Source organism: Lucilia cuprina, chromosome 2 (genome assembly GCF_022045245.1).
Source record: "Lucilia cuprina isolate Lc7/37 chromosome 2, ASM2204524v1, whole genome shotgun sequence".
Classification (NCBI taxonomy): Eukaryota; Metazoa; Arthropoda; class Insecta; order Diptera; family Calliphoridae; genus Lucilia; species Lucilia cuprina.
In genome coordinates this window covers 59032958-59060389 of record NC_060950.1, presented here as the reverse complement: position 1 = coordinate 59060389, position 27432 = coordinate 59032958, and the positions used below count along the sequence as shown (strand labels likewise).

The window sequence follows — 27432 nt, the reverse complement described above, 5'->3', positions numbered from 1 at the left end:
AAACGCCCCGACACACGTTCTCTGGCAAACATTTTAACGCCTTTCGACGACGATCTCATGTGTTCATTTGTGCTTTTCGTTTCGTTCCCTGCATTTTGCTAACTGATTGTCTTTAGAGGATCAACAGGCACGTGTCGTTAATTTTTTCTTCTTGTTGTTATTTTACGGGTTTCATGGGTTCGTTCTTTTTCTTTTTGCCCAACTAATTCAACATCAATTCCCAATGGTGTTAAACGAGGAGAGACAACGTTGAAGTACGTCCAACGACCAACGTTCGCTAAAACGAGCAGAAAAATTGAATTATTATCCTTGAGGCTGTTTATCTGCTGCGTCGTTGTCGGTTGTGTAAACGGAAACTTGTAACCAGAAACAAATATTTTTATTTTATTGCAAACCTGATACTCGTGGAATTGTAGAAAATATTATTTTCTTAGTTTTGTTGTTGTTGTTGTTCCTTTTGTTATTAAGTACATTTGAAGAGGGTTGATGTTTTGTGGATATAATATGAGTGTAACTAGTTCGGTAACAAAGTCATCATGCTGTTTGTTGATTGAAAATAATTGTTTGTTCACTGTCAAAAATTGAGTAAATATGTTTGTCGTTTATTCTTGATGGTTTTTGTTGAGTTTTGTTAGTAAATTTTTATACCCCACTTTTTTACACTGAAGTGGGTTTATTGCTTACCGACAAAATTTTAAAAATTTGTTTGTTTGCACATAAATCAAATACATTTTCATTCGTATATTTTTGATTTATTTGCATAAGAACTGAACTAGAACTGCACTAAAACTAAACTAGAACTAGATCTGAACTAGAGCTGAACTAGAACTGAACTAGATCTGAACTAGAACTGAACTAGAACTGAACTAGAACTGAACTAGAACTGAACTAGAACTGAACTAGAACTGAACTAGAACTGAACTAGAACTGAACTAGAACTGAACTAGAACTGAACTAGAACTGAACTAGAACTGAACTAGAACTGAACTAGAACTGAACTAGAACTGAACTAGAACTGAACTAGAACTGAACTAGAACTAGATCTGAACTAGAACTGAAATAGAACTAAACTAGAACTGAACTAGAACTGAATTAGAACCGAACTAAAACTGAATGATGTGAACGACTAGTAACCGTTGATTCCATACTAAAGAAAAATAAAACTGGAAAATTCTTAAAATATACAAATTCACAAATTTATTTATGATATTTTTAAGGACCTAGTACTTTATCGATATTTATTTGACTAATACTTTAAAATTAACCAAACCCAGTACAGTATTCAAACTTAGGTGAAGGTTCTTAGGTTCTTCCCATAAAATATGGTTTCAACTCGATAAAGTTTCCTTCTACAAAACGTTAAATTGAATCCTGTAAAATGTAAGTTTGAATCAATCAGATTCTTGTTAAATGCATTGTACTTTAAATTGGCGTGATCTTATTTTGCACTCTCATTGAAATCCGCTTTAAATTGTCATTGACACTTGCTAAATTTACTTCTTTTCGATAACAGGTAAGTAGGGAGTATACATATATTCGATATGTCATGTTTTTTTAAGTGTTACAAAATATTTACCTCTTGTTTTTCTTTAAAACAAGACAGAAAAATTGGAAGTACAAGCATTTTGAAAATTTGTATGGTTAATGTAACAACGATATGCTGCTGCGGTTGCTGTTAATGATAAGAAATAACATGGCACAACTAATTGCCAAATGATAAGAGTAGTAAGAATAGTACATTTTACACAACGCCTATAGCAAAAAGGTGTTTCCAAAAAGATCGGGATGATAATAAACTTATTGGAAGGCAGTCTATGGTTACCACTGAATGAGTTCTAATGAATTATTTACATAGACCTTTACTTTTATTTATGTCATTGATACTTGGTTGTTTGGGTTATTTCGGTTTTTTTCAATTTTGATTTATCAATTTTCACTTTAGCACTTCGAATATTGGAAAACCCTTTAGATAAAAAACGACAAAAAACATAAACAAGAAAAAACAGACTACAAAGAAAAACAATGTTGTTTGTTTTGAGATAAATTAACATTCAGTTTAGGAAATTCAACAAAATATTATTGACACATAATATATGTATGTATGTATGTATGTATGTATGTATGTATGTATGTATGTATTTATGTTATGATAGTTAAAATATATATACAAATATTACCATTCAATATTCGTACAAGACTACAGACTAATAAAGATGATATTTTTTAGCTTCTATATGAAATATTTCATACATACTATATACATATTATATGTACATATGTATTGAAAAAAATACAAAAATAAAACCTACTAGATCACATTAAACAAGTAAGAGTTCTATATTCGGCTGTGCCGAATCTTATATTCCCTTCGCTATGATGTGTTAAAAAACAGTCAGTACGAATTTTATTACAAAAAATCAAAAAATATCACTTGCAAAACGGTAAGGTACCAAAAAGCCCAATATTATAGAAGATTCAAAAAGTACCTTTTGAAGAACGAACAAGTAAGAGTTCTATATTCGGCTGTGCCGAATCTTATATACCCTTCACCATGGTCACTTTCTTTGGGCTCAACATGCTAAAATTCACTTTTTCCGGTTCTCATCTAATTGCGAAAACTTCAAAAAGTACCTTTTACAGAAGTACAAAAAAATCCCTTTTTATAGGTTCTTACCTTGTCAAGGCCCTACATGCTAAATTTCATGTTTCAGGTTTAATATTATAGAAAAATCAAAAAGTACATTTTGTAGAACAAAAAAGTACCAAAAGGTCCACTTTTATGTGTTCTGACTTAATCTACATATTTAATTTCATGTTTCTAGGTTTAATATTATAGAAAATTCAAAAAGTACCTTTTGTAGAACGAAAAAGTACCAAGAAGTCCCTTTTTGTAGGTTCTTACCTTGTCAAAGCCCTACATGCTAAATTTCATGTTTCTAGGTTTAATATTATAGAAAATTTAAAAAATACTTTTTGTAGAACGAAAAAGTACCAAAAAGTTAATTTTTATGCATTCTGATCTAATCCGGGCTCACTTAATTTCATGTTTCTAGGTTCTATATTATAGAAAATTCAAAAAGTACCTTTTGTAGAACGAAAAAGTACCAAAAATCCCCTTTTATGTGTTCTCGTCTAATCCGGACTCTACAAGTACCTTTTGAAAAGCACCAAAAAGTTACTTTTTATGGGTTCTCATCTAATTCCAAATCTACGTACTAAATTTCGTGTCCCTTGGTTCAATATTATAGAATATTCCGAAAGTACCTTTTGAAATTCTCACCTAATTCAGACTCTACATACTTAATTTCATATTTCTAGGTTCAATATTAGAAAAAATCCAAAAGTAGCTTTTAAAAACAAAAAAGTACCAAAAAGTTCCCTTTTATGGTTTCTAAATTAAGCCAGGCTCCACATACTTCATTTCATGTTTGTAGCCAATAACAACACACTAGTGCTGCTCTCGCTCTGCCTTGTTTTTATAAACAAGAGTACAATAACAAAATTTTATCGTATGATTATTTATTTTGTTTTTGTTTTTTGCAATTTCTGTTTGAGCATGAATAAAAAAACTCAATTTTTGATGAAATTTTCAGAGCTTGTCTCGGGTTTTAGCTCATATATCTGTTATTTATGGACCGATTTTGCTGATTTTAAATAGCAATCTTCCCGAAAGCATGTCTAACAGAATTATTGAAGATTCGGATCTCGCCGATATCTGGGGTCCTTTAAAAACTGATTTCAACAAACATACAGACAGACAGCCAGATAGACAGACGGACATGGCTTAATCGCCTCCGCTATCTATAAGGATCCAGAATATATGGAAATTACAAACAGAATGATAAACTTATATATACCCTTCTCACGAAGGTGAAGGGTATAAAAAGTAAAAAAAGGTCCCTTTTTATACGTTTCTACCTAGTCAAGGTCGTACATGCTAAATATCATGTTTCTATGTTCAATATTATAGAAAATTCAAAAAGTACCTTGTAGAACGAAAAAGTACTAAAAAGTCCCCCTTTATGTGTTCTGGCTTAATCCGGTATCTACTTACATACTTAATTTCATGTTTCTTGGTTTAATATTATATCTTCGTTATTTATGAGCCGATTGGACTGATTTTAAATAGCGTTCTATTCGATCGTATTTCCAATAGAATTATTGAAAACTTGGATCTCTTAGGCCTTCTGAAAACTGATTTCAGAAAACTGAAATGATTCTGTATGAACCCATTCTAAGAAGTAAATAAATCAGAACAACTTATTACAATGTTTCTGAAGTATTGTTATAAAAATCATCCAATAAATATTGTTTAATTAAGAAATTAATACAGAAAGTATATTTATTATAAAAATATTGAATTTTGTATAAGATTTTATTGTTTAATAATAAATTATTCGGTTTATTTGTTATTTGAAATTTGGCAATTTTCATTTATTCGAGCGATTAATCGTCAAAAATTGATCGATTTACCGATCGTCGATTAATCGTTTTAATACACTCTGGTCTTCTCACGTCCCCCGGGGACATGTTACCTTGTTGAAGCCTCCAACTTGGTGTTATTGCATTCCCGGGGAATAAAGAAGTGGCCAATACTTCTAGTCTGGCCGGAACTAAAAAATTGGTTACAGTCGACAGCCTGGCTTAGTCCTTGCATGGATTGAAAAGAGGTCAGACCAGAGCATCACATAATCTGGTACTACGGGTGGCCAGTTGCCCGCAGGACTATGTCCTGGCTGGTCAGTTGGTTGAAGTTCCTGCGGGATCCACGTAGTGGCTGTGGTTTTAACTCAAATTCGCGGGAAGAGTAAGTGGCGGTTAAAAGACTGATGTAGGGTAAAGTCAATATTTCGGGAAACAACAGATACCCATGAAGGAGTCAAAACAACAGATACCCATGTAGGAGTTACTGTGGGACTAAGCGTTGAAAATGTGTTGGTATTAATTGTATATGGACGGGATGAATGTGGGGTACGGCGAACCTCACCCACCCCTCCACCTATAATACATGTGTCGTATGTTTTTCTTTTATGAATGTGTCGTATGAATGAGATTTGTTCTGGGTTGTGTGATGATGGATGAAAGAATACCCTGTTCATATTAGAATTACCACAGTGTGTCCCTGTGAGTAAGAACAAAGTTGCGGCTTATTTGACGGATTCGTCAAGTCTACCCAGTGGATGAAAAAGACCACCGTGGGGTAGGGCATCATGCCAGATACTCACATAAAACATCCCGACATTCTTACATTTCTAACGAAGGTGAAGGGTAAAAAAACGAGTAAAAACTTTCGTTACGAGGTAAGGAGTTAAAATAATAAATTTTACTTACACAATAGGATTTTAAGTAATTGTTTTATCATGGTGATGTCATAGGAGACAAATACTTTTTGCAAACGCTTACAAGTAATTAGAAAAACCAGTCAATATAAATGGTGTGAAAAACGGTATACAGCTTCTATGTCTTTACCATAAAGCTGACTAAAGAATTAAAAAGTATTTATTAGTGTCCGACCGAACGTTCGGGTTCGGAGTTCGGTAAAAAGTGAGATTCGGCCAATGTTCGGTGTTCGGCGAAATTTTGAACGAACACCGAACTTTTTAAAGAATGTTTATTTTTAAAATGTATATGTTTACGTCATCAAAAAGTTTTAAAAATGCTGAAAATTTGTTTATAGAAGTTATCATACATCCTGGCTGTACAATAAATTTCTAATATACAACCCCTTTTAACTGTTTGTTTTTTCGGTTAATTTGAAAAACTGTTAACCAGAATGTCATTAAAAAGTGAAAACTTTAAGTTGAATTATCATGTTTCGACTTTAAATCTTTGTTCTTATTTGTTGCATTAAAATTTTCTAGGTCCTTATTCTCAAACAATCTGGACACGCCTGTCAGTCAAAGAGACTGTCAGTCTCTTAAAAACGATAGGACCTAACTATTGTTGCAGTTTGATTGGTATTCAAAATGGACAAAATCGGTTTACACTTGGCCTCCATATATAGCCTCCATATAAGGTTCGCTTTAGAAAATGACTAACGTTCACAACAGGTTTAAAAATACTAGTATTTTTATGAAATTATACTTAAATTTTTTTATGAACCAAAATTTCATATAAGTCGGCAAATTGAAATTTGCGCATTGTATTAAATGTTGTAAGTATAATTCCAAATTTCAGAGAGTGATAAATTTCTAATTTTACATAATTTCTAATTTATAACTCTCTGGAATTCGGAATTAGTTGATAATTGACCCAATTGCTAATTAAAGATTCTTTACAAAATATCTTCCGGATGTTCATATTCTGGTTTTAAATGTTATAAATTTATTACTTTTTAATCATAAATGCGTTTTTCATTTAAAAAAAAGTTCGTGTTCACCGAACTTTGAAAACAGAAAATAGTTTAGGTTCGGCCGAACTTTCAAATTTACCGAAGTTTGGGTTCGGTGTTCGGTACCGACTCTAGTATTCGGACTCTAGTATTTATATATTACTTATTAATAAGGGATATGTAATCAGAATTGAACACCTCATCCTTTTTGGAAACATTTCGTTCGGTACCGAACACGGAACCCGAACTTCGGTAAATTTAAAAGTTCGCCGAACCCGAACTATGTTCGGTTTTCAAATTTCGGTGAACACGAACTGTTTTCTTAAATGATAAACGCATTTCTAATAACAAACTTTTTTGTGAAATACCTTTATTTTTGGTTTTTAAACGATGATATAATTCACTGTAAGAGCACGTAGAGAAAAAACATGGTTTTGGTTAAAATTATGATTGTAGTCTAAACATATTGTCATTATTGTAGCAATATAAAAATGTCATATTATGGTTAAATACTGTCAAAATATTGTACCATGATATTTTTGTATTTATTAGAATATTGTTATACATGATCCTATTATGATATTAAAATAAATTTTATTTTGCCGATTTATATGAAATTTTGGTTCAATTTAAGAACGTCAGTCATTTTCTAAAGAGAACTTTATATTCTCTAAATGTAAACCGATTTTGTCCATTTTGAATACCAATCAATCTGCAATAATTGTTTAGGTCTTACCGTTCTTTTAAAAGGTTGAAAGACTGACTGACTGACTGACTGACTGACTGACTGACATATCTAGATCGTTTGAGAATAATGACCTTGAAAATTTCTATTTTACGAATGAAATCAAAGATTTATAATCGAAACTAGATAAAGTTCGGCCTTCAGTCAAAATTTCTCCGAACATTGGCCGAACCTCACTTTTTACCTAATTCCGAACCCGTACCCGAACGTTCGGTCGGACACTACCCAGCCATTTAAAACTGTCTCGAAAGGTCTCAGAAATCTAGGTCTTGAAAAACGAATGATAATAGTTCTTGATCGACTGATTATCAGACTTCCTTTCACTATTTAAAAGTTAAATAAAGTGCCTTTTGCATTCTTAACGATATAGTTTTCTCATGAAAATCGATTAAAGATATAAACAGATCATCAGCGTAACCATATGTGCGGAGACCCTAGTCGTTAGATTTTCCCAACAAGCAATCTATAATCAGGGTCCAGGAACAAAAATTTATTTAAAAATTTAGGGAAGATAATCTTAATTTTAGGGGCAATTTTTGCTAAATTGGTTCACTAGTTCAGTTTAAATGATACAACTTTTATATGGAGATTTCGATCACTTCCGAACACTATATATCCATTCAATTCAGAGTTTTACATTCGATCGTATACTATTGAATTTACAACATTTGATTGAAAGTTTGTATTATCGAATCTTATATCTTGTAAAACACGATACTTTAATTTCGAACAAAATTCCAAATTAAGGTTATTACTACTCTCGATATCTGTTGAAATATCTATAGAATTCAAATGGAGATTTAGAAGTTTTTTTATGTACCGTTATCTTCCCATAGATTTGTTTTAACAAACATTCGATAAGCCAAAGTTTTCATCAAGATTTTAATAAATAAACTTAATCTAACTTAAAGCTTCAATATCAGAAATCTTTAGAGGAATTATAAAAATGTTAGCTGAACATTCTTAAGTCTTTTAGGTTTTTAACATGTTGCTGGAATTCTTCTTAACATTGAGAAAAAATTCTTAATATTAATTCCTTAAAACTCCAACATCATTTTGTCTTAAGACAGAAACGAGTTGAAAGCATAGTTAAGCAAGAAAAGTGCAAAGATGTAATGACATGACTTACCCTCTAGCTCTCTATTTCTGGAGATTAAAGCCAATATCATTTCATGATTTGGGTCATGCTGGTCGTTGTTGTTGTTGTTTTTGTTATTACTATTGCTGCTACAACTAATCTCTGACAAATGATGTGACTGTAGGCTGTTTGAAGAAGGACCAACAACACCGGCTAAAGTATTGCTAAGTGAGATGTTGTTCGTAGGTAAGGATAACGAGGAGGAAACCGTAGGAGGAGCTAAGGAGCAAGGTGTTGGTGTTGTAGCTATAGATAAGGCAATAGAAGAGGGAGAGGCAGTAAGAGTAGCAGCAGGTGCTACTTTTGTTGAGCATTGTTGTTGTTGTGGTGGTTGCTGTTGTGCTGAGTTGGCCATTATTATTTGGGGATTATGGTTATTTGTCGTTGGTAATAACAGTGACGGATGTTGATGATGATGGATAAGTTGTTGTTGTTGCTGCGGTTCTAACATTTGTAGGTGATTAAGTGTAGTTTGTAAATTTTGTTGATGTTGCTGCTGTTGGAGATGGTGGTGATTATGATGTTGAAGTTGTAGGTGTTGTTGTAGTTGTTGTTGTTGCTGTAAATCCATGTTGGCCAAATTATTGTTTAGCAAAGTTGAAGCTAATGTGCTGCTGCCCGTAGTGGTTGCAGAAGAGTTTTGTATTTGAGGTGATTGTTGTAGTAAGGGTGGTGGTGATATATGATGGAGATGCTGATGATGAGATTGCTGCTGTTGTTGTTGTTGATGATGATGATGTTGTAGCAGTGTTGTGGCTGTTGTTAATACCGGTGGTGGTTTCAAAGTTTGCATCATTGCTAAGCTAAGATGCATAAAACCAACCGAAAAAACAACAACAACTGGCAAGTTTAAACAAAAAGAAAACCAATGTCGGTTAGTATGTGTGTGTGTGAGTAAATATGTTTGTGTAGGTGATTGTGTATTAATGTGCGTTTGTAAGTATATTTGTATTGGCTGGAGGATAACAACAATGTTGTATTGTTCGTTATGCTGGGCTGCTTTGCAACAAACTTAACCTGTCAATCAATCCTTATTTCTCACTCTCTTTACGGGTTTTACTCACAGAATCTTTGTGCTACGTTAATATTTACGTAGTTGGTGGCAACACAACGTTGTTGTTGTGTTTGGTAAATGTATAATTTTGTTTTACGCCGGCTGTTGTGATGGATTTAACTGTCAAGTTTTAGGCTTAACATTAACTTTGATAAATTTCTTTTGAACAATTTTCTTCACTTATTTTTCGCTATTTCACTTTAACACTTGTCACACTTTAAACATATTTTATTTAAATTATTAAAACACTAGCTTTTATTTTGAAAAATTTGAATTTTATATATAAATTTTTATTTCTTAATTTCTTTAACTTTTTTTAATTTTACAGATTTTTTTTAGCTTAATTTTATTTTTTCTTTAAAATTTTTTCTTATTAATATTTGAAATTTATTTTTATTATTATTATTGTGATTATATATATTATTATCTTTCAAGAGACCTTTTCTTTTCTTTATTTCGTTTACCGACACCCGACCGACATTACATATCTGCGCCGATAACCGTTTAAAAAAAAAAATTTGTCTACGTCTAGTTGGTTTCTAAAATAAATGTATCGGTTAGTGAGACCTACAAGCAACGTACTCGCAATGTACAAATATTTCAACCGCACTTTATTTGCAGAGAAGCCGCAATGTTTTATTATCACCTATTTTTTCGTTATTTTTTATTTTCAATATTCGAGAGGTTGTTTTTGGCTGTTGTAAGTATATGTATGTATATATATTTGTATGATATAAAGTTGGAGCTACGTACTACATACATAAGTATAAATATATTGTAGTTATGTAGGTAGGTGTGTATACCTTGCTAGTCCCAAGTATGTTATGTTAGAATGTCTGTCTGTTTAAACTCAATAAAGTTACTACTTATTGTTTTTAGTAGTGGCTTCTTATCACCTTGAAATGATTTGTTTTTTTGTTGCTTTTGGTTTACGTTTTACGTTCAAAACCCTTTTCCAGCACACACTCACTTGCTTATTCACATTTCGATAGTTTTGTGTGTGAGTGCTCTTCTTGTTTATTCATTCATTCAGGTCTCTGAGGTTATTTCTTGGGGGTTTAGTACAGAGTAGTTTATACATATAGCACAAGAACAGTATCCTTTTTGGAAAAACATAATTAAATATCTGCAATTATAATCCAACCGTCAATAATGTTCGATGGAACGATTGAAAAACGAAAAATATGAAAATCTTTTGAAGCACAGTTATGTGTGCAGATATTGTCTGGTGATATGTACATACATTCAAGCAGCTCACAATGAAACACTGGGTTTATATTAGCGTTATTAGACTAACTTATGCTTATACATACACTGGCATTATATTATCGTGATGTAGAAATGAGCGGAAACTTTGGAGGAGAACCATAGACACGAATCGGAAACCATGAAGTAGAACCACAAACACGAATCAAGGATTTAGTCTCACAATGAAACATTGGCTTTATATTAGCGTGATTTAGAAATGAGCGGAAACTATGGAGGAGAACCACAGACGTGAAACGAGGATTGAATCTCACAATGAAACACAGGATTTCTATTAGCGTGATTAGACTAACTTATGCTTATACATCTTTGGACAAGCTGGAAATGTCAGTACCAGTTTATGGAACACATTGTGAAATTAAAGCATAAACACAGTACTCGCCCTCTAATCCAGTAAAATATTTTTAAATTTTGGTAATGATTGTAGGTAATGTAGTTATTTCATACATTACTTGGTAATGAGTTGTCGTTATCAATAACATAAATTACTTTTTTAAATAAATTACATTTTATACCCTGCACCGCTATAGTGGGAAGGGTATTATGCGTTTGCGCTGATGTTTGTAACACCCAAAAATATTGGTTCTAGACCCACCCTAAAGTATACCAATCGGCTCAGAATAGCTTTCTGAGTTAATTAAGCTTTGTCCGACCGTCCGTCTGGCTAACTGGCTGGTTGTCCATGTAAACTTTGTGCGCAATTTTCAAGATAATTTGATGAAATTTGGCCCAAGGACGAAGCCTATTGAAAATGGATAAAATAGGTCCATTATTTCACCTAACCCCCATACAACCGTACAACCCGAATAGCGCCTTTGGGCACACAATTAAGTTAAATGTTATATTATGTCAACAAAAGCCGGCAGCACTTAGTTTTATATAGCTTTTAATGACATTGCAGATTTTTGTAATGATCGGACCTCACTTGACCCCAGTCCCCATACAAACTCCCATTATCATACTTGTTATACCCAACACCACTTTAATGAGGAGGGTATATTGGGTTTGTGCTGATGTTTGTAACGCACAATAATATTGGTCCTATACCTAGTATACCAATCGGCTCAGAATCATTTTCTGAGTCGATTTAGCTATGTCTGTCTGTCCGTCTGTCTGTCTGTCTGTCTGTCTGTCTGTCTGTCTGTCTGTCTGTCCGTCCATATAAACTTTATAATCAGATTACAGGTCACAATTTTGAATATAATCCAATAAAATTTGGTACATGATATTCTATTATCCTAGGGACGAAGCCTATTGAAAATGGTAAAGATCTGTCCATTATTTCACCTCGACCCTATAACTGTACCCCCGAATAGGGCTTGTAAACATTGTAATTAAACTACAGGTCGAAATTTTGGAGACAATTCAATGAAATTTGGCACATGATCTTCTATTGTACCGTAGACGAAGCCTATTGAACATGGTTAACATCGGTCCATTATTTCACCTTGCACCCATACAACTGTACCCCCTGAAAAAAAGCTCAAACTACAGGTTGCAATTTTGGAGAGAATGCAATGAAATTTGGCACATTAACTTTAATAGTACTGTAGACGAAGCTTATTGAAAATAGTGACCCTCGGTTCATTATTTCACCTAGGCCCCATACAACTGAACCCATCAAATAGGGCTTTTAAGTTCTTAATTATATTTAAGTAAAACCAAGTTCTATACTAGCCTTGATGACCCTGATGAACTTTATTATTTGACCCTAGCCCTATAAAAAGCCCTTATCAAAATTTTACTTAAATATCCACAGTTTTATTAAACAATAAATGACTTAAGTATATCTAAGGCGAGGTACAATTCAACTTAAATGCTTTATTATGAACACTAAATCAAATTTTATTCGTATACAGGTGTAGGGTATTATTTGGTTGGCCTCTCCCGACTATAACTTCTTACTTGTATTTCGATACCGCTTATTATTATACTAACAATAAAAATTAAATATAACTGTGATTGAATTCATATAAATATGATTTAAGATTTTTCACAATAAAAAAAAGTTACGTTTCATGTGATGTGCCACACCCACTACATTTTTCGCCCATTTTTATTTCTTTTCCTAAAGATGTAGTCAGAACTGTTAAAAAAAACTCTATTAAACACATAAACATTTCAAAATATTAACTAATAATTAATTGTCCACTTTTTTTCAATTCCCCCAGTAGTATTCTGATAACGAAAATATTTTCTTGGGTCATTTTGGTGCAAAAATCTTCCGAGGCAAATCGATTTTATAAAAACATAACAAATGCATTTAGTATTATTTTTTATTATTTGAAAGGAGGGAAAAGTGCCGCTCCTATAATTGATTTTTTTCAGTGTAAATGTCGTGGTCAAACAATGGCACCAGTTTATATTAAAAATTTCCAGTTTAGTTTTTTTAACGCTCGGGAAAATGTTATACACTTTTCTAAGTATATTATCAAGCTCCGATTGGAAATTTTCAAAAATTGTACAAAAGTTATATATAAATATAAAAATTTTTATCATTTTGACTTAACTGACTATAAACCACAACAACTATATATTAATATTAGTATATTGCAAACTTTAATGGAAGAATTGAATAACTCTTATCTTTTCTTAGAATAATGGAACATTTTTGATTACTATCATAAGAATGGGCTTGAAATAGCTATGACATCCAATTGGTATTATCTATTTTAGAATTAGTCAGTAGGTGAGTATTTTAAATACTCGTGTTAAAAACTTTTCCATCAAGTAGATAATGATTCACAATGATTTATATTAAACGTATTATTTATACATCAAAAAGTTAAAATTGACGTATGAAAGACATTTTTAAGAGATAATTAATAAATTAATTACTTTTTTTAAAACCCACCATACATAAGTATATATTACTTCAATAACAATGTTATTATAAGGTAAAATTACTCAGTTGGTATAACAACTGCTACTTTGTTTTACACATCTGTATGCAATATTGACTTTGACTATCAGTCGCTTGATGTTAATATTTAATTTTCTCTACAATTGTTCAGATCCATTTGACGATTTTTTTCTTTGTTATTTCTCATATAATTGTTGTTGCCTCTAGCCACTTCTTGCCCATCTTAGATATTTATACCCTTCATGTTCGTAGGAAGGATGTATATAAGTTTTTTATTCCGTTTGAAATTTCTTTAAAATAATATTCCGACTTTATAAAGTATATATCTGGATCCTTATAGATAGCGTCGATGTATCCATATCCATCTGTCCATCTGTCTGTCCGTGCGTATGTTGAAATCAGTTTTCAGAAGACCCCAGATATCTGCTCGATTTAAATCTTCGATAATTAAGAAATGCTTTCAGAAAGAATGAAATATCGGTTTATAAACTGCTTGTGCTCGAAAGGGTGTCAGTAACTATGCTTTTGAGCGCGTGCCGTTAAAAAGGTTCTAACAGATCTCAACATCAGCAAGTCTCCTGGACCAAATGCATACCGACACTGGTCTTGATACAATGCTCTCCGTTCTTTCCCTTACCTTATTTCTTAACTTTATAAATGATCTTCTATGTCAAACTTCCAACTCTTTCTACTCTTTTGCGGATGACAGCAGTATTTGTCTCTAGAGATTGGGGCAATGAGGCGCAGTATGAATGAATCGCTTAATCACGACTTGATAAAAATCTCTGAATGGGGTCGTGATAATAGACATATAAACGCTTGGCAGATACTATTGTCCCACCTATATATATGGGTGGTGTAAATATTAGTTAGTTAGTTTGAAAAGAGGATGTATACACATCAAATCCGAAGAAATACATCTAGGCCTCTATCGGGCCTGTTGTGCGCTCCTTAAACAGTGGCACTGGTGGGAATCGATCCCACCACCTCCGGTCTACCAGACTAGAACACTAACCACTAACCTACCGGAGGCCACGGTGTAAATATTAAGAAATCAGAAACTCTTGATGTTCTGGGCATGAAAATTCAGTGCGATGTCCGCTGGACTAAACACATTTTTCAAGTCTCCAAAGAAGCATTTAAGTGTCTCGGTTTTTTGAAACGGTGTAAGACATACTTCACTCCATCTGATGTTCTTACCATTTACACCACTTATATCCGACCGAAAGTGGAATACAACTCTCATGTATGGGCCGGAGCTTCGAAGTCTATTTTGGAGCTGCTCAACCGCGTACAAGAGACGGTGACAGTAGGGTATCCAACTCTATTGATTCGCAACGTGGTGTGTATTTCACTGTTCTATCGATACTACAATGGAATGTATTCCTTTGAAATTAGGGAACTTATTCCCGATACCCGTTTATTCTTGTGTAACACACGCCTTTCTTCAAGAACACATCTATTTGTGGTAGATTGGCCAGTGGACCGCACAACACATTACAGGGATAATTCATTCTTCTGCCGCACTGTTCGTATGTGGAATAAAATTCCTACAGAGGTATTCCCTGTCACTTTCGATATAAGAAGATTTAAATCAAATGTCCACAAACACTACTCCCTCTATTCTCATTCCCACAACCTATTTTCCATAATGCTTCGCATTAGTAGGAGTCCAAATAAAAAAATCTAATGAACACATTGAGAGCGAATAAAGTCATATGGCTCTCTTCATTTTTTGAAATGATTCAAAAAACAAGCTGGTCACATTAGATCAGGGATGAATTTTTATGTAAACACATGGAAAAACAGCTGTTTCTATCTAACTTTGTTATTGTTTTGCTTTCTAGTTAAACGGATGGAATTTAATTTTACTTTTTCCATTAGACTTTACGTACGTAAAGTGTGATCGTGTAAAGTGTTCTTAAAAAATACATTTTTGTTACTTTTTCTTTCATTAAAAGGTACTTTTTGAGTTTTATATTACAACTAACCTAGAAACTAACCTAGCATGTAGGGCTGGAATAAACGGTAACTTTTTCGATCTTCAATTGATAATATTCACATATTTTTTTAATATTATAACCCAGACAGAACAAAAATCTTTAAAAGGGAACTTTAAGGTACTTTTTAGTTTTACAACTGGTATATTTTTATTATTAAACTCGTGCACTATAGTAAAGGGTAAATAGGATTCGGCTCAACCGAATATAAAACTCATACATATTTTCTATACGTTTTCAATTTGTGTTTTATACCATTTGAAAACGTAGGAATAAATCGATATTTCAATATCTTGTTTACTTTGAAGAAGGCGTTTTTTTTTTTTTGTCAATTGCAGTGAATTCTTTACTTTTGATAAGAATTTTCATGTGTATTTCAAAAGAATATAAAAATCATTTTAAACTGTAACATCTACATTGTTTTGTAGATATTTAAAAATGTTTTTATTGTTATTGTTACTTACTGGCACAACTAATGATAATGAATCAGTAAATGTTACAAAATTTTGCTACTTAAAAATGTTTACAGATACATAACAGTTTGAGTCATTAAATTATGATTAAAATTGATTGTTTTTCTTAAATTATCAACTCAATATGTATGTTTTGTTAAATGTTCTAATTTAAGTGATGGAAATGTTTTTGTCTGGAAATATTTAACAAAACTTTAGACTTCTAAACGTGTGTAGTTATTAAAACTATAGTTTAGAACTCAGTATTACTTATGATTAAGTTTATAGTGTTGTTGCCGAAAGGATGTTTAATTCATATCTCTCACATATCTTGGATCTTCTGAAAACCGATTTCAACATACAGTATTTTAGGTGTTAAACAAGAAGAGCTACTTCACACTAGGAAACTTTTTTGGGAAACTTTTGATTTTTGTGCATGAGGGAAAGAGAAAGAAATATCAGTTACCTCTTTCTCTCACACACAAAATCAAAAGTTTCTCAACAAAAGTTTCCCAATCTGAACGAGGTCTAATGAAACGAGGTCTAATGAAACGAGGTCTAATGAAACTTATATTAAATTAGGCGTTAGTGCCTTAACAGATTTTTCAGATATCTGTGGAGAAGATACAAGTCGATGCAAATTGATCGGCGGCGCAACCATTTTCGGTCGGTGGTGGCGGCTTATTATAGAAAATGTCGGCGGCGGCTAAACTGTCGGCTTAATTTAACTTTTTCTTCAGAAATTGGGAAACCTGTCTCTATATAAGTTTCTGCTGAAAATAGACATTGTTGTAGTAGTTTTTACTACATATGAATTTAAAATAGTGGCAACTCGGTACAAATTGGTTAAATTAAATTTTCAGTCGAAAGATATTTGCGACTTGCAAAATATTACCGTCGGCCATTCGCTACTGATTTAAGCCGTCTCGTCTTGTATCTCTGATAAGAAGATATATTCCTTATAAAACGCACTTCAATTACATTAGGCGATAGTACTTTAAGAATAATGGTTAATGATCTTTAATTTCGGAAATTTGATCAGAAATAACTTTCTGAGGATTAGGATTTAATAATCGAAATTAAGCAAAAATTTGTAATAATATAAATTTTACTTAATTATTGACAAAAACTGCAATTTTCCCGAAATCCTTCAACTTCACATTGTAGTTACGGTAAAACTATGAGAGGTATTGAGGTCATTATTTTTATGTTTAATTCTTATATACATCCTTTATAATTTCCAGTATAGAAAACTTTAATTTCTTAAAATCCATTTAACAAAATTTTTTAAAGTTTGGAAATGGAGCTTTGAAGATGCTGTTAAAATAATGGCCCTTATTAGACCACAGACTAAACCAAGTAAGCGTTATCCAATTTGAACGTAATAGCATATATATGAATCCTATAAGTATAAACATAATATTTTTTGCAAATTTTTTTTCAAAACTAAAGACATCTTATATTTGCTTTTATGAATCTTCAGAAGACAATTTTGTAGACATAACGATTTTGCTATAAAATGGTGCAATTATTAATACTTAAAGCCTCATTTTGTGAAAAAAGCTCCATTGCGATGCGCGATCTTACAGTCTACCATTTGACTTAAAAATACCACTTAATTTCACTATTAGAAGTTTATCCGAGAGAAAAGCCTATTTTTAGACCCACCCTAATACGTATACATACATACATACATATGTATGTACATATGCATGTGTGTAGTAGTAGATAAAATGTCCAAAAATAAAATCAAAAATTAACTTCAGGAAACAATTTAGCGACGGCATTACATTACACTTTTAATTTTCAGTTTAACACCATATTGAAGTCAGCAACATCACACATCCTCACAACAAATTTGTGTAAAACACAAATACAATAACGCACAGATACACCTGTACGTATGAGAAAAGTATTTTTAACATTTTATTACGTACACGCAATGTATTACCGACGGCAGCATCGTCAATGCAAAAACAACGGATGTTTACAAAACAAAAAAACGAAAACAACCGACGGTTTATGAACAGAAAAAAAATCTGATACTTTTTCGTAAAATAATGGAGGCGGATTGGAAACAAAAATAAAACACGAAAAAAATTTTAAATAAAAAAACACGACGGCTTTTTCTCAGAGATAAAATACATAAACACAATGTTGTTACCGTTACATTACCGCCGTTTGAACAAAAACGAAAAAGAAAAGCGTACACACAGACTGATACATACTGAGTGAGTGACACTAAAGATTACAAATGCCGGACAAACAATAATAATAACAACAACAGCAAAAATGTATAAAGACGTACAACTAACAGCAACATAAGGCCTTTTTTACAGAAAACAAAAAAACAACACTGGTCATCAGCAACAAAAACAACTGCAACAAAAATGTCAAGAAAGCAAGAGAAGAATTTTGTAACAAACAAATGACAAAAATATCTTAATGTATTTGTTATTTTCGGAGGAAAAAAAAAACAAAAAAATATATGAATAATAAATAGAAGAGATATTGTATACATTGTTGTTGTTGTTACTGATGAGAATGCTGCCCGGATGCTGTTGCTATTGCTGTCAGTTATGTTTAACTATTTCTATTGCTGTTACCATTATTGTCATTGTTGTTGGCATAATGTTGAATACTTACCAATTGATCTTAATGTGACACAAATGATATGACAAGAGCATGAAAAAAAAAGAACCAAAATTGAGAAAAACATTATACAATACAAAAACAAAAGTTAAAATAAAAACAAAAACATGCAGTAGCAAAACAACGAACTAAATGGCGCACACGATTAAAGACCAAGAACCAGTTGCCAGATTGTTTACAAAGTAAAATCGTTAAAAAAAAAGAATTTATAGAAAATTTGTGTTAAATACTATTTTTAAAGAAAATTTCTGTTAAATATTATTCTTAAGGACAATTTTTGATAGATTAACTTTTTATAGAATAATTTCTTTTGAAAAAATATAAGATATCTTCAATAAATTTTCTATTTAATAGAAAATTGTTAATAACAATGTTTCTGAAAGAAAGTATTTCATATATATTATATTTTATAACAAATAAGAGTTGTATATTCGGCTGTGCCAAATCTTCACCATGATGTGTTAAAAGACAGTCACTAAGAATTTTATTACAAAAAATCAAAAAATACCAATTGCAAAACGTTAAGGTACCAAAAAGCCCCCTTTTATGGGTTCTCACTTAATCCAGACTGTACATACTTAATTTCATGTACCTAGGGTCAATATTATAGAAATTTCAAAAAGTTCCTCTTGTAGAACGAAAAAGTACTAAGAAGTCCCCTTTTATGTGTTCTCCCCTAATCCGGACTCTACATACTTAGTTTCATGTTTCTAGGTTCATTATTATATAAATTCAAAAAGTACATTTTGTAGAACGAAAAAGTACCATAAAATCCCTTTTTCCAGGTTCTTACCTAGTCAAGACCCTACATGCTAAATTTCATGTTTCTAGGTTTAATATTATAGAAAATTCAAAAAGCACCTTTTGTAGAACGAAAAAGTACCAAAGAGTCCCCTTTTATCTATTCTTGCCTAATCCCGGGTCTACATACTTAATTTCATTTTCTAAGTTCAATATTATAGAAAATTCAAAAAGTACCTTTTGTAGAAGGAAAAAGTACAAAAAATTCCCCTTTTATGTGTTCTGATCTAATCCGAGCTCTCGTACTTAATTTCATGTTTCTAGGTTTAATATTATAGAAAATTCAAAAAGTACCTTTTGTATAACGAATAAGTACCAAAAATTCTCTTTTTGTAGGTTCTTACCCGTGTCAAGGCCGTATATGCTACATTTCATGTTTCTAGGTTCAATATTATAGAAAATTCAAAAAGTATATTTTGTAGAACGAAAAAGTACCAAAACGTTCCCTTTTATGGGTTCTCACCTAATTCAGGCTCTACATTCTTAATTTCATATTTCTAGGTTCAATATTATACTAAATTCAAAAACTGCATTTAAAAAAACAAAAAAGTACCAAAATGTCCACCTTTTCCGGTTCTTATCTATTTCCGACTCAAATACAAAATTTCATGTTTCTAGGTTCATTATTATAGAAAATTTAAAAAATACTTTTTGTAAATCGAAAAAGTACCAAAAAAATCCACTTTTATGTGTTTTTGTCTAATCCGGACTCTACATACTTAATTTCATGTTTCTATGTTCATTATTATAGAAAACTCAAAAAGTACCTTTTCAAAAATGAAAAAGCACCAAAAAGTTCCCTTTTATGGGTTTTGTTTTTTGCAATTTCTGTGTGAGCATGAATAAAAAATTTAAATTTTTAATGAAATTTTCATAGTTGGTCTTGGATTTTTACTCATATCTTCGTTATATATTGACCGATTGGACTGATTTTAAATAGCGTTCTATTCGATCGTATTTCCAATAGAATACTTTAAAGTTCGGATATCGCAGATATCTGGGGTTTTCTGAAAACTGATTTCAAAATACACACAGACACCCCTCGGGGGAATATTTCCATTATGAAATCTCCATCATGGTGTATTGCAATCGCCGGGTAAAGAGGTGCTACCAATACCTCTAGTCTGCCGGGACTATAAACTGGTGATGTCAAATGTATCCTTGGCTTCGCCTCGGAATGATTTTTCATGAGGTCTAACCAGAGCACCATATAATCTGACACTACGGGTGGCCAGTTGCCCGCAGGACTATGTCCTGGCTGGTCAGTTTGTGGAGATTCCTTCGGGATCCACGTAGTGGCTGTGGTTTTATACCCGAAAATCGCGAGGAGAGAATGTTGGTTTAAGGACTGATCCTATACCTAGTGGATTGGATAAATCTCTATTCGAACAAGTCTGTGTACAAAGCAGCATATGCTGGATTCTTATCTCTTACCGTTCGTGTAGTATGACGCCAGTATATGCTGGGGAATTGTCAGGTCAGTATTCAATGGTTGCCTGTCATCCCGTAAATCGATCTTTATGATCATGGGAATGGAACTGATGTTAAAATTGGTGAAAGATCGGGAAAGTCTCTATATATTGGAGATTAGTACTGATTTAGTATGCCTTTTTACGCTTCGGGGAAGTTCTTTGGTGCTGTTGCCATCTCAACAGGATATATTGATACATGCTGCGCGACTATTTGTCCGGGTAATTATTGGAATTAATTGTCTTTGGAAATTCCTATTTCCTTTGTTACATTGATCGGTTCATAATAGAGGGATCCTGATCCATTTTGTTGAATATTTCGGACTACCAAATATGTCTCTAGATGCTGTTGCCAAAACAACAGAGCCATCTCAGTAGTATGGTTGCGCGGGCTTGAAGAGGTTAAGGAATGCACTGGAATGGGTCATTAGATGATGGAGATTGCATTTTGAATAATGCAATTCTTTCATGACATCATTAAGGGTGGTCACTTCCGCATTGCCGGAAGATTGATTTCACCTGATGTTGGGACTCGTCACCCCTTCTATAGACCAGTGATTGCTTTTTCCTTGTCGGGGTACGCATTGGGGATTTAATCCTATGTGCTTGTCATTCCGCAACGGGGCTGCTGTGGCAAGAGATTAGATAGCATGAATACTTCAACAAAGTGCTTGTTCATGGACCGGACAAAAATATCTACCCGGGTTCTTCATAGAGGAATTTAGGGGCGCATAGTAGACCGTCTATAGAATACCTGCTCACGTTAAAACTCTCGACATTCATTCATACCCTTCTCACGAAAGTGAAGGATATAATGATGCTAATAGTTCCATTGTTGGACTTTATATTAAAACTTATTCCGATTTTATTCGTTATTCTTTAAAATAAAATGTTTTCATAGAAAATTTTGGATTATATTTTTATTAATCCGGCAACATTTAATTGCAAACACTTCATACCCCACTTATGAACATAGAGAGTCTTTTACCGGTACACGAACTCAATTCTACACATTTACACTTACGTTAACTTGTCTACGTAAACGTACGTGTATTATGTACATTAGGGTAATAACTATATTTAAAGATTATTAACGAAATTACACTTAGAAAAAAGTAATATTTATATACATATAACTTTGTCGCTTTTGGTGCGGGAACTTTTTTCAAGATCGCAATTTGATTATTTTTAACAAGGTCTTGCTTTGGTATTTTTTAAATATTTGCAAAAATTTTAAAAAGTTATCATCCTAATGTATACATACTTATTTACACGTTGCTCCTAACATTTACAACAACGAATAGAAATACAATGACAACAGCAACGACATTAGCAACTATTTAAAAAAAACAACAAAAATAAAACAAACGTAGAAAATGACATATAAATTAAAAAAAAAAGACAAAAACAAAAAAAAAATAGTTTCGATGTGCATTTTTGGTCAAAATTATAACAATAACAAACACATTCAAAAAAATAGCACAATCTCACCTACATGCATGTAAGTATATGTATACATACATACATCTTAAATAAACACAGACTGAAAACGGAACTGGTTAAGTATCAGAGTATGGGCGGAAATATAAATATTTTGCACACATTAAGTTTGGTATGGAAATGCATGATATGGCATGCATATGGGTAGCACAATATTATGGTTTTGGAAAATGTTGAATATGCAAAACAAATACTACAAACAGTTCTCTGCAAACATAAAAAATTATATAAAGTTTACAAAAGGCATGACGAACATTACATTTAAATTTTCTTAACATTGACATAAGTACAGACGCACGCAAAGATGTACGTTAAAATATTTTTTATATAAAAATTAAACCACCTATTCGTAGAAATATTAATTGCACATTTTCAATACAAAATTAGAACAGTTTTTTCAGATTTACAATATGTTACATGTTACAGTATGAGAGGTACCAGGTCCCCCACGGAAAGTCCGACCGTTATACTTTAAATTTTCAGATGAATGTCAAAGTTTTTATACCCTACACCACTCTAGTGGGGAGATTATATTGGGTTTGTGCTAATGTTTGTAACGCACAATAATATTGGTCCAATACCAATCAGCTCAGAATCATATTCCGTCCATCCGTCCATGTAAACTTTGTAATCAAGCTACAGGTCGCAATTTTGAAGATAATTCAATGAAATTTGGTAAATGATATTCTATTGTCCCAGGGACGAAGCCTATTAAAAATAATTAAGATCGGTCCATTACTTCACCTAGGCCCCATACAACTGAACACTCGAATAGAGCTCGTAAAATTTGTAATCAAATTACAGGTCGCAATTTTGGAGATAATTCAATGAAATTTTGCATATTATCTTTTATGGTACCGTAGACGAAGCCCATTGATAATAGTTAACACGGTCTATTATTTCACCTAGGCCCCCATACAACTGTACTCCCCCAATAGGGCTTGCAAACCTTGTAATCAAATTACAGGTCGCAGTTTTGGAGATAATTCAATGAAATTTACCACATGGCCTTTTATGATACCGTAGACTAAGTCTATTGAAAATAGTTAACATCGGTCCATTATTTCACCTAGGCCCCATAGAACTGAACCTGCCAATATACTCGTTTCTCGACAAAAAGCTGCAAAACCAAGTTCTATACTAGCCTTGATGACCCTCATGAACTTTATAATTAAAGGGCCTCATTTGACCCCAGCCCCTTCAAAAAACTCCCATCAATATTTTACATAAATATCCACAGTTTTACATCCCGCCCATCTTTTTCACAAATATTTTTATGGATGTCAAGGTTGTCATTAACAAATTTTAGTGATCTAGCTATTGCAGTTTCTCGAAATCGAAATACCTATGAAACCCATAAATGTATATATATTCTGTGTCCTTATTAAATTATACGACGATCTTGCCATGTCCGTCCGTCTATCCGTTAAAAACATGATAGAGTCCAAATGGAAGTAGCCAGCGAGCTTAAAATATACACAGTTATCTTATATTGATACAGTTTGTTTGGAAAATTACCAAAATCGGTCTATTTCGCCTAGCCCCTATAAATGGTCGCCTTAGAAAATTACTTTAACGCTCAGTTATGAGCGGTAATATTGAATAAGTTTTGTGCAAACCAAATGTTCTTGACTAACTTATATGAGGAGCAGACCATAATTGAGCCTACCCCCATATATAGTTCCCATTAGAACTTTTACGCTTAAAAAAGCAGTAGAACGATGAAATTCAATATCAAAAAGATCCATCTTAACTATAATCGTTCTAAAGAAAATCAAGAGGATCGAGCCATAATTGACCCTACCCCCCATATAAGGCAACATTCAGAAAATAAACGTATTTCATTGCTATCTTAACAATACGAGTACTGCCAGGAAATTCAACATTTACAAGACCTCTAGAAACAAAAATCGTTCCACAAAATTTTGTGATAATCGCTCCATAATTGATGGGTTAGGGACAATTATGGAGCGATTATCATAAAATTTTGTGGTACGATTTTTGTTTCTACAGGTCTTGTAATGTTGAATTTCCTGGCAGCACTCGCATTGTTAAGATAGTAATAAAATATGCATATTTTCTGAATGGGATCTCTTATAGGGCGTATGTTCGCGAGTACAGAGATGAAATTCGACATAAATAAGTTTTGTATGAGACTAAATCGTTCTAAAAAACAAAGATTAAGCCATAATTGATTTAAGAAATGAGAAAATTTTCGATTCTTAAATATCAATGTTTATTTATAAAGAAATATTCTTTTCGGCAATAAGAATCGGCACAGCCGATTATATATAAACCGTTAAATTTGTTGACAAAATTTCCCTAAAATAGAAAACTCAACAAAAATTTCCTTAAAATTAAAATAGGAAAACCCTACGTACAACTTTGTATGCTAACCAAAAGTCTCAAGCATCAGCAACTTTTTGCATCAATACGAAGAAACATTTGTGTAGTCTTTTGTAATTTTTTTAAAGTACTTTCCATTCTTATACTATGGTTCATTCGTACAGTAGTTTTGTATAATAAATAAGTCTGATAAAGAAATTGTGATATAGTAAAAGTGTGGCAAAGATTCAGAAAAATTTTGGATCTGATATGCGATCAGGCACGTTTTATGTATAGTCTTCCGAATATAAATTGATGACGAGTCATATTAAAGCAATTGGCTGAATTGCCTAAATATTAGAGCTATTCGGATGTAAAAGAATCCTCATATTTCTGTAAGTTTCAAACGGTACTTTGTACAAAAAACACCAGATTATTGAACAATATGTTGTAATCATTCTAATCTTATCCTATCTTGATGAGTGGCCCCATCTTGGTGTGATTGCATTCCGGTCGGTCTGTCGTGACTTTAAACAGATGGTAATCCTTTCTGGACTTTCCTTGGAATGATTTGACATATCTGGTATCATGGGATTGGTGATGATTGAATACGTTTCTAAGTGCTGCTGCCGACTCAACGGAGGTCATCCCATTTGCGTGGTTATAAACGGATGTGTGTTTGAGCATCTCGAAAGTTAAGCAACAGGACAGCAGTGATGAAGATTAAATAGCTCATGTACTTGAGCAAAGTGATTGTACCGGCAGAACAATTAACAAAAATTACCACGTTCGTGAAGATACACAAGAAGGCTCACCCTATGGGTAACAAAAAACACTGTTGAATGAGGGAAACACGGTAACAGTTTACGTAAAGCACTTAGATATTCATGTTCTTGTCATGGTTCTTCTCAATGACCTAAATACATTTTCGACTGATTAATACTTTGCTCAGTTTCAGAACCTCCCTAACTCTTTGGATCATATGAATTACACGACATCATACACAGACAGGTTTGTCTAAATCTATCCTCCACTAAGGTCCTAAGGAGGCTTTTAATCGACTTAAATTACATCAATCAATTCTAGACAGAATCAATATATCGTGCTCAATATCCAGCCCTAGACAACTTTTGTTTCTAAGATTAAGTCTCCTGTCAAGCTGTCAAACTTGTTCAATGATGATCTTCTGGTCTGAATAGCCATGTACAATTCACGTTATTCTAGGTTCGAACCAGTCTGGCGGGTTCGTAGTAGAACGGCTCAGAACGGCAGTAGAACGGCCCATTACTTTAGGTGAACTGGCCAAAAGCTGTTACCACGCGTCATCAATGTAAACTGAACACAATGAAAGGTTATATACAATCTTCGGACCTGTCTGATCTCACACAAAACACAGAATATGTCGGAAACTTTGAAACGCTGATCCCAGATAGAATGTCGTGTGCAGGTGGAATATTAGAGCAAATACCAGCAAGAATCCGTTACTTCACGAAAGACCTAAATTAGGCCTGTGGTTCTATATTGAATGCCCAGAAATAGAAATATAGCACCGCTTGCCTAATCATAAAACAAGCTTCCAAGCAGAAGTACAGGCAATAACGGAATGTGCAAATTGAATCAGAATAAATATGGCGCAATAAGGGTGATATCAGCTGATATAATGAAGTCCAAGACCTGTTGTAAGAAACCTTTAACTTAATATTCTCCCAGAGGTTTATATCATATTGGTACCTGTTCACTCGGGAGTAGACGGCAACGAAAGGACGAATGTAATAGCTTTAAATGGAAATGGAGCTCGAGGTTAACCTAAAGAACACAAAACCATTAAACGCAACTAAAGCTGAATTAAAACAATGATCCCAATCCCAGAAAGCCTGTTGCAGTAATGAAACGGTGGGCAGAACCACAAAGATCCTATAAGGTGAGATGAGAGCAAGATAAAAAAATATTTTTAAAATGAGGAAGTCTGAGGTTAGTGTAATGGTAAAGTTGGAGGTCCACACCACGAATTTTACGCTTTCTCGCTTACTATACGTCTGTCAAAAAATGGCGAATCAATGTATTTATATGCTAAAAGTTACAAGCACAAAAGCGTAGAATGCCTGATTTTGACATTTTATATTCTTTATTTAATATGTATTTATTAATTTAAATAAATTAAGATGAGTTTAATGATGAAAAACGCGAAGTTTTTTTTTTAATAAAACAAAAAATCTGCACTTAAAAAGCGTAGCATACAACTTGAAGCGTAGAACGCGAAATAGGTATAAAAAGCGCGTAATCCTTTGACGCGAAGACGCGTAGTGTGAACCTCCGTATTGAGAATTCTATTTGAAGATGACAATGCTACTAATTTCGAAATCAAATCCATGTATTGTTATTCCTGAAATAACATTCCTCACTAACATTGATTGGAAAATTCTTAGGAATTATGTCCAGAAAACTAAGTTTCTGAGCATTGAAAAGTAATAATTCAATGAACATTTTTTTTCATAAAAAGGAGCACCCAACAGTCCCCATATTGGACTAGCTGTGTTTCTTTGGATCTGATGTAGTATACATTCTCCTATCAACCTAACCTAATTTTATGTATATGATCCGATTTTAAATTTTAAAAATAATAGAAATCACATTTATTTTGCTTTGGTTAACCATAAAAAGAGAAATTCCTTTCTAACCACAGTGCTTAAAGTTGAAAATGTTCTCATTTGTTTAACAAGAAAAAAATTTATGTTTTTAAACTTACGAATTTAACTTTTTTGTCAACTATGTTTATAAGTGTGTGTGGGTATTAATGTAAACACAAAAAATACGAGCTCAGTCAATACTCTTACAA

At 32.8% G+C, this 27432-nt stretch overlaps 1 protein-coding gene across 2 annotated transcripts in view; it reads right to left on the bottom strand.

Annotated features, from left to right (window-relative positions):
- The window catches only part of LOC111685146 (LIM/homeobox protein Lhx4), a 97735-nt gene extending 88138 nt beyond the window's left edge, over positions 1-9597 (bottom strand). For both annotated transcript variants that reach the window (XM_046945093.1, XM_046945094.1), the window contains exon 1: positions 8206-9597. In XM_046945093.1, the coding sequence (XP_046801049.1) occupies positions 8206-9028 (823 nt within the window). In that variant the 5' untranslated portion in view covers positions 9029-9597. The remainder of the gene's footprint in view (positions 1-8205) is intronic.
- Between the last annotated feature and the right edge of the window lie 17835 nt (positions 9598-27432).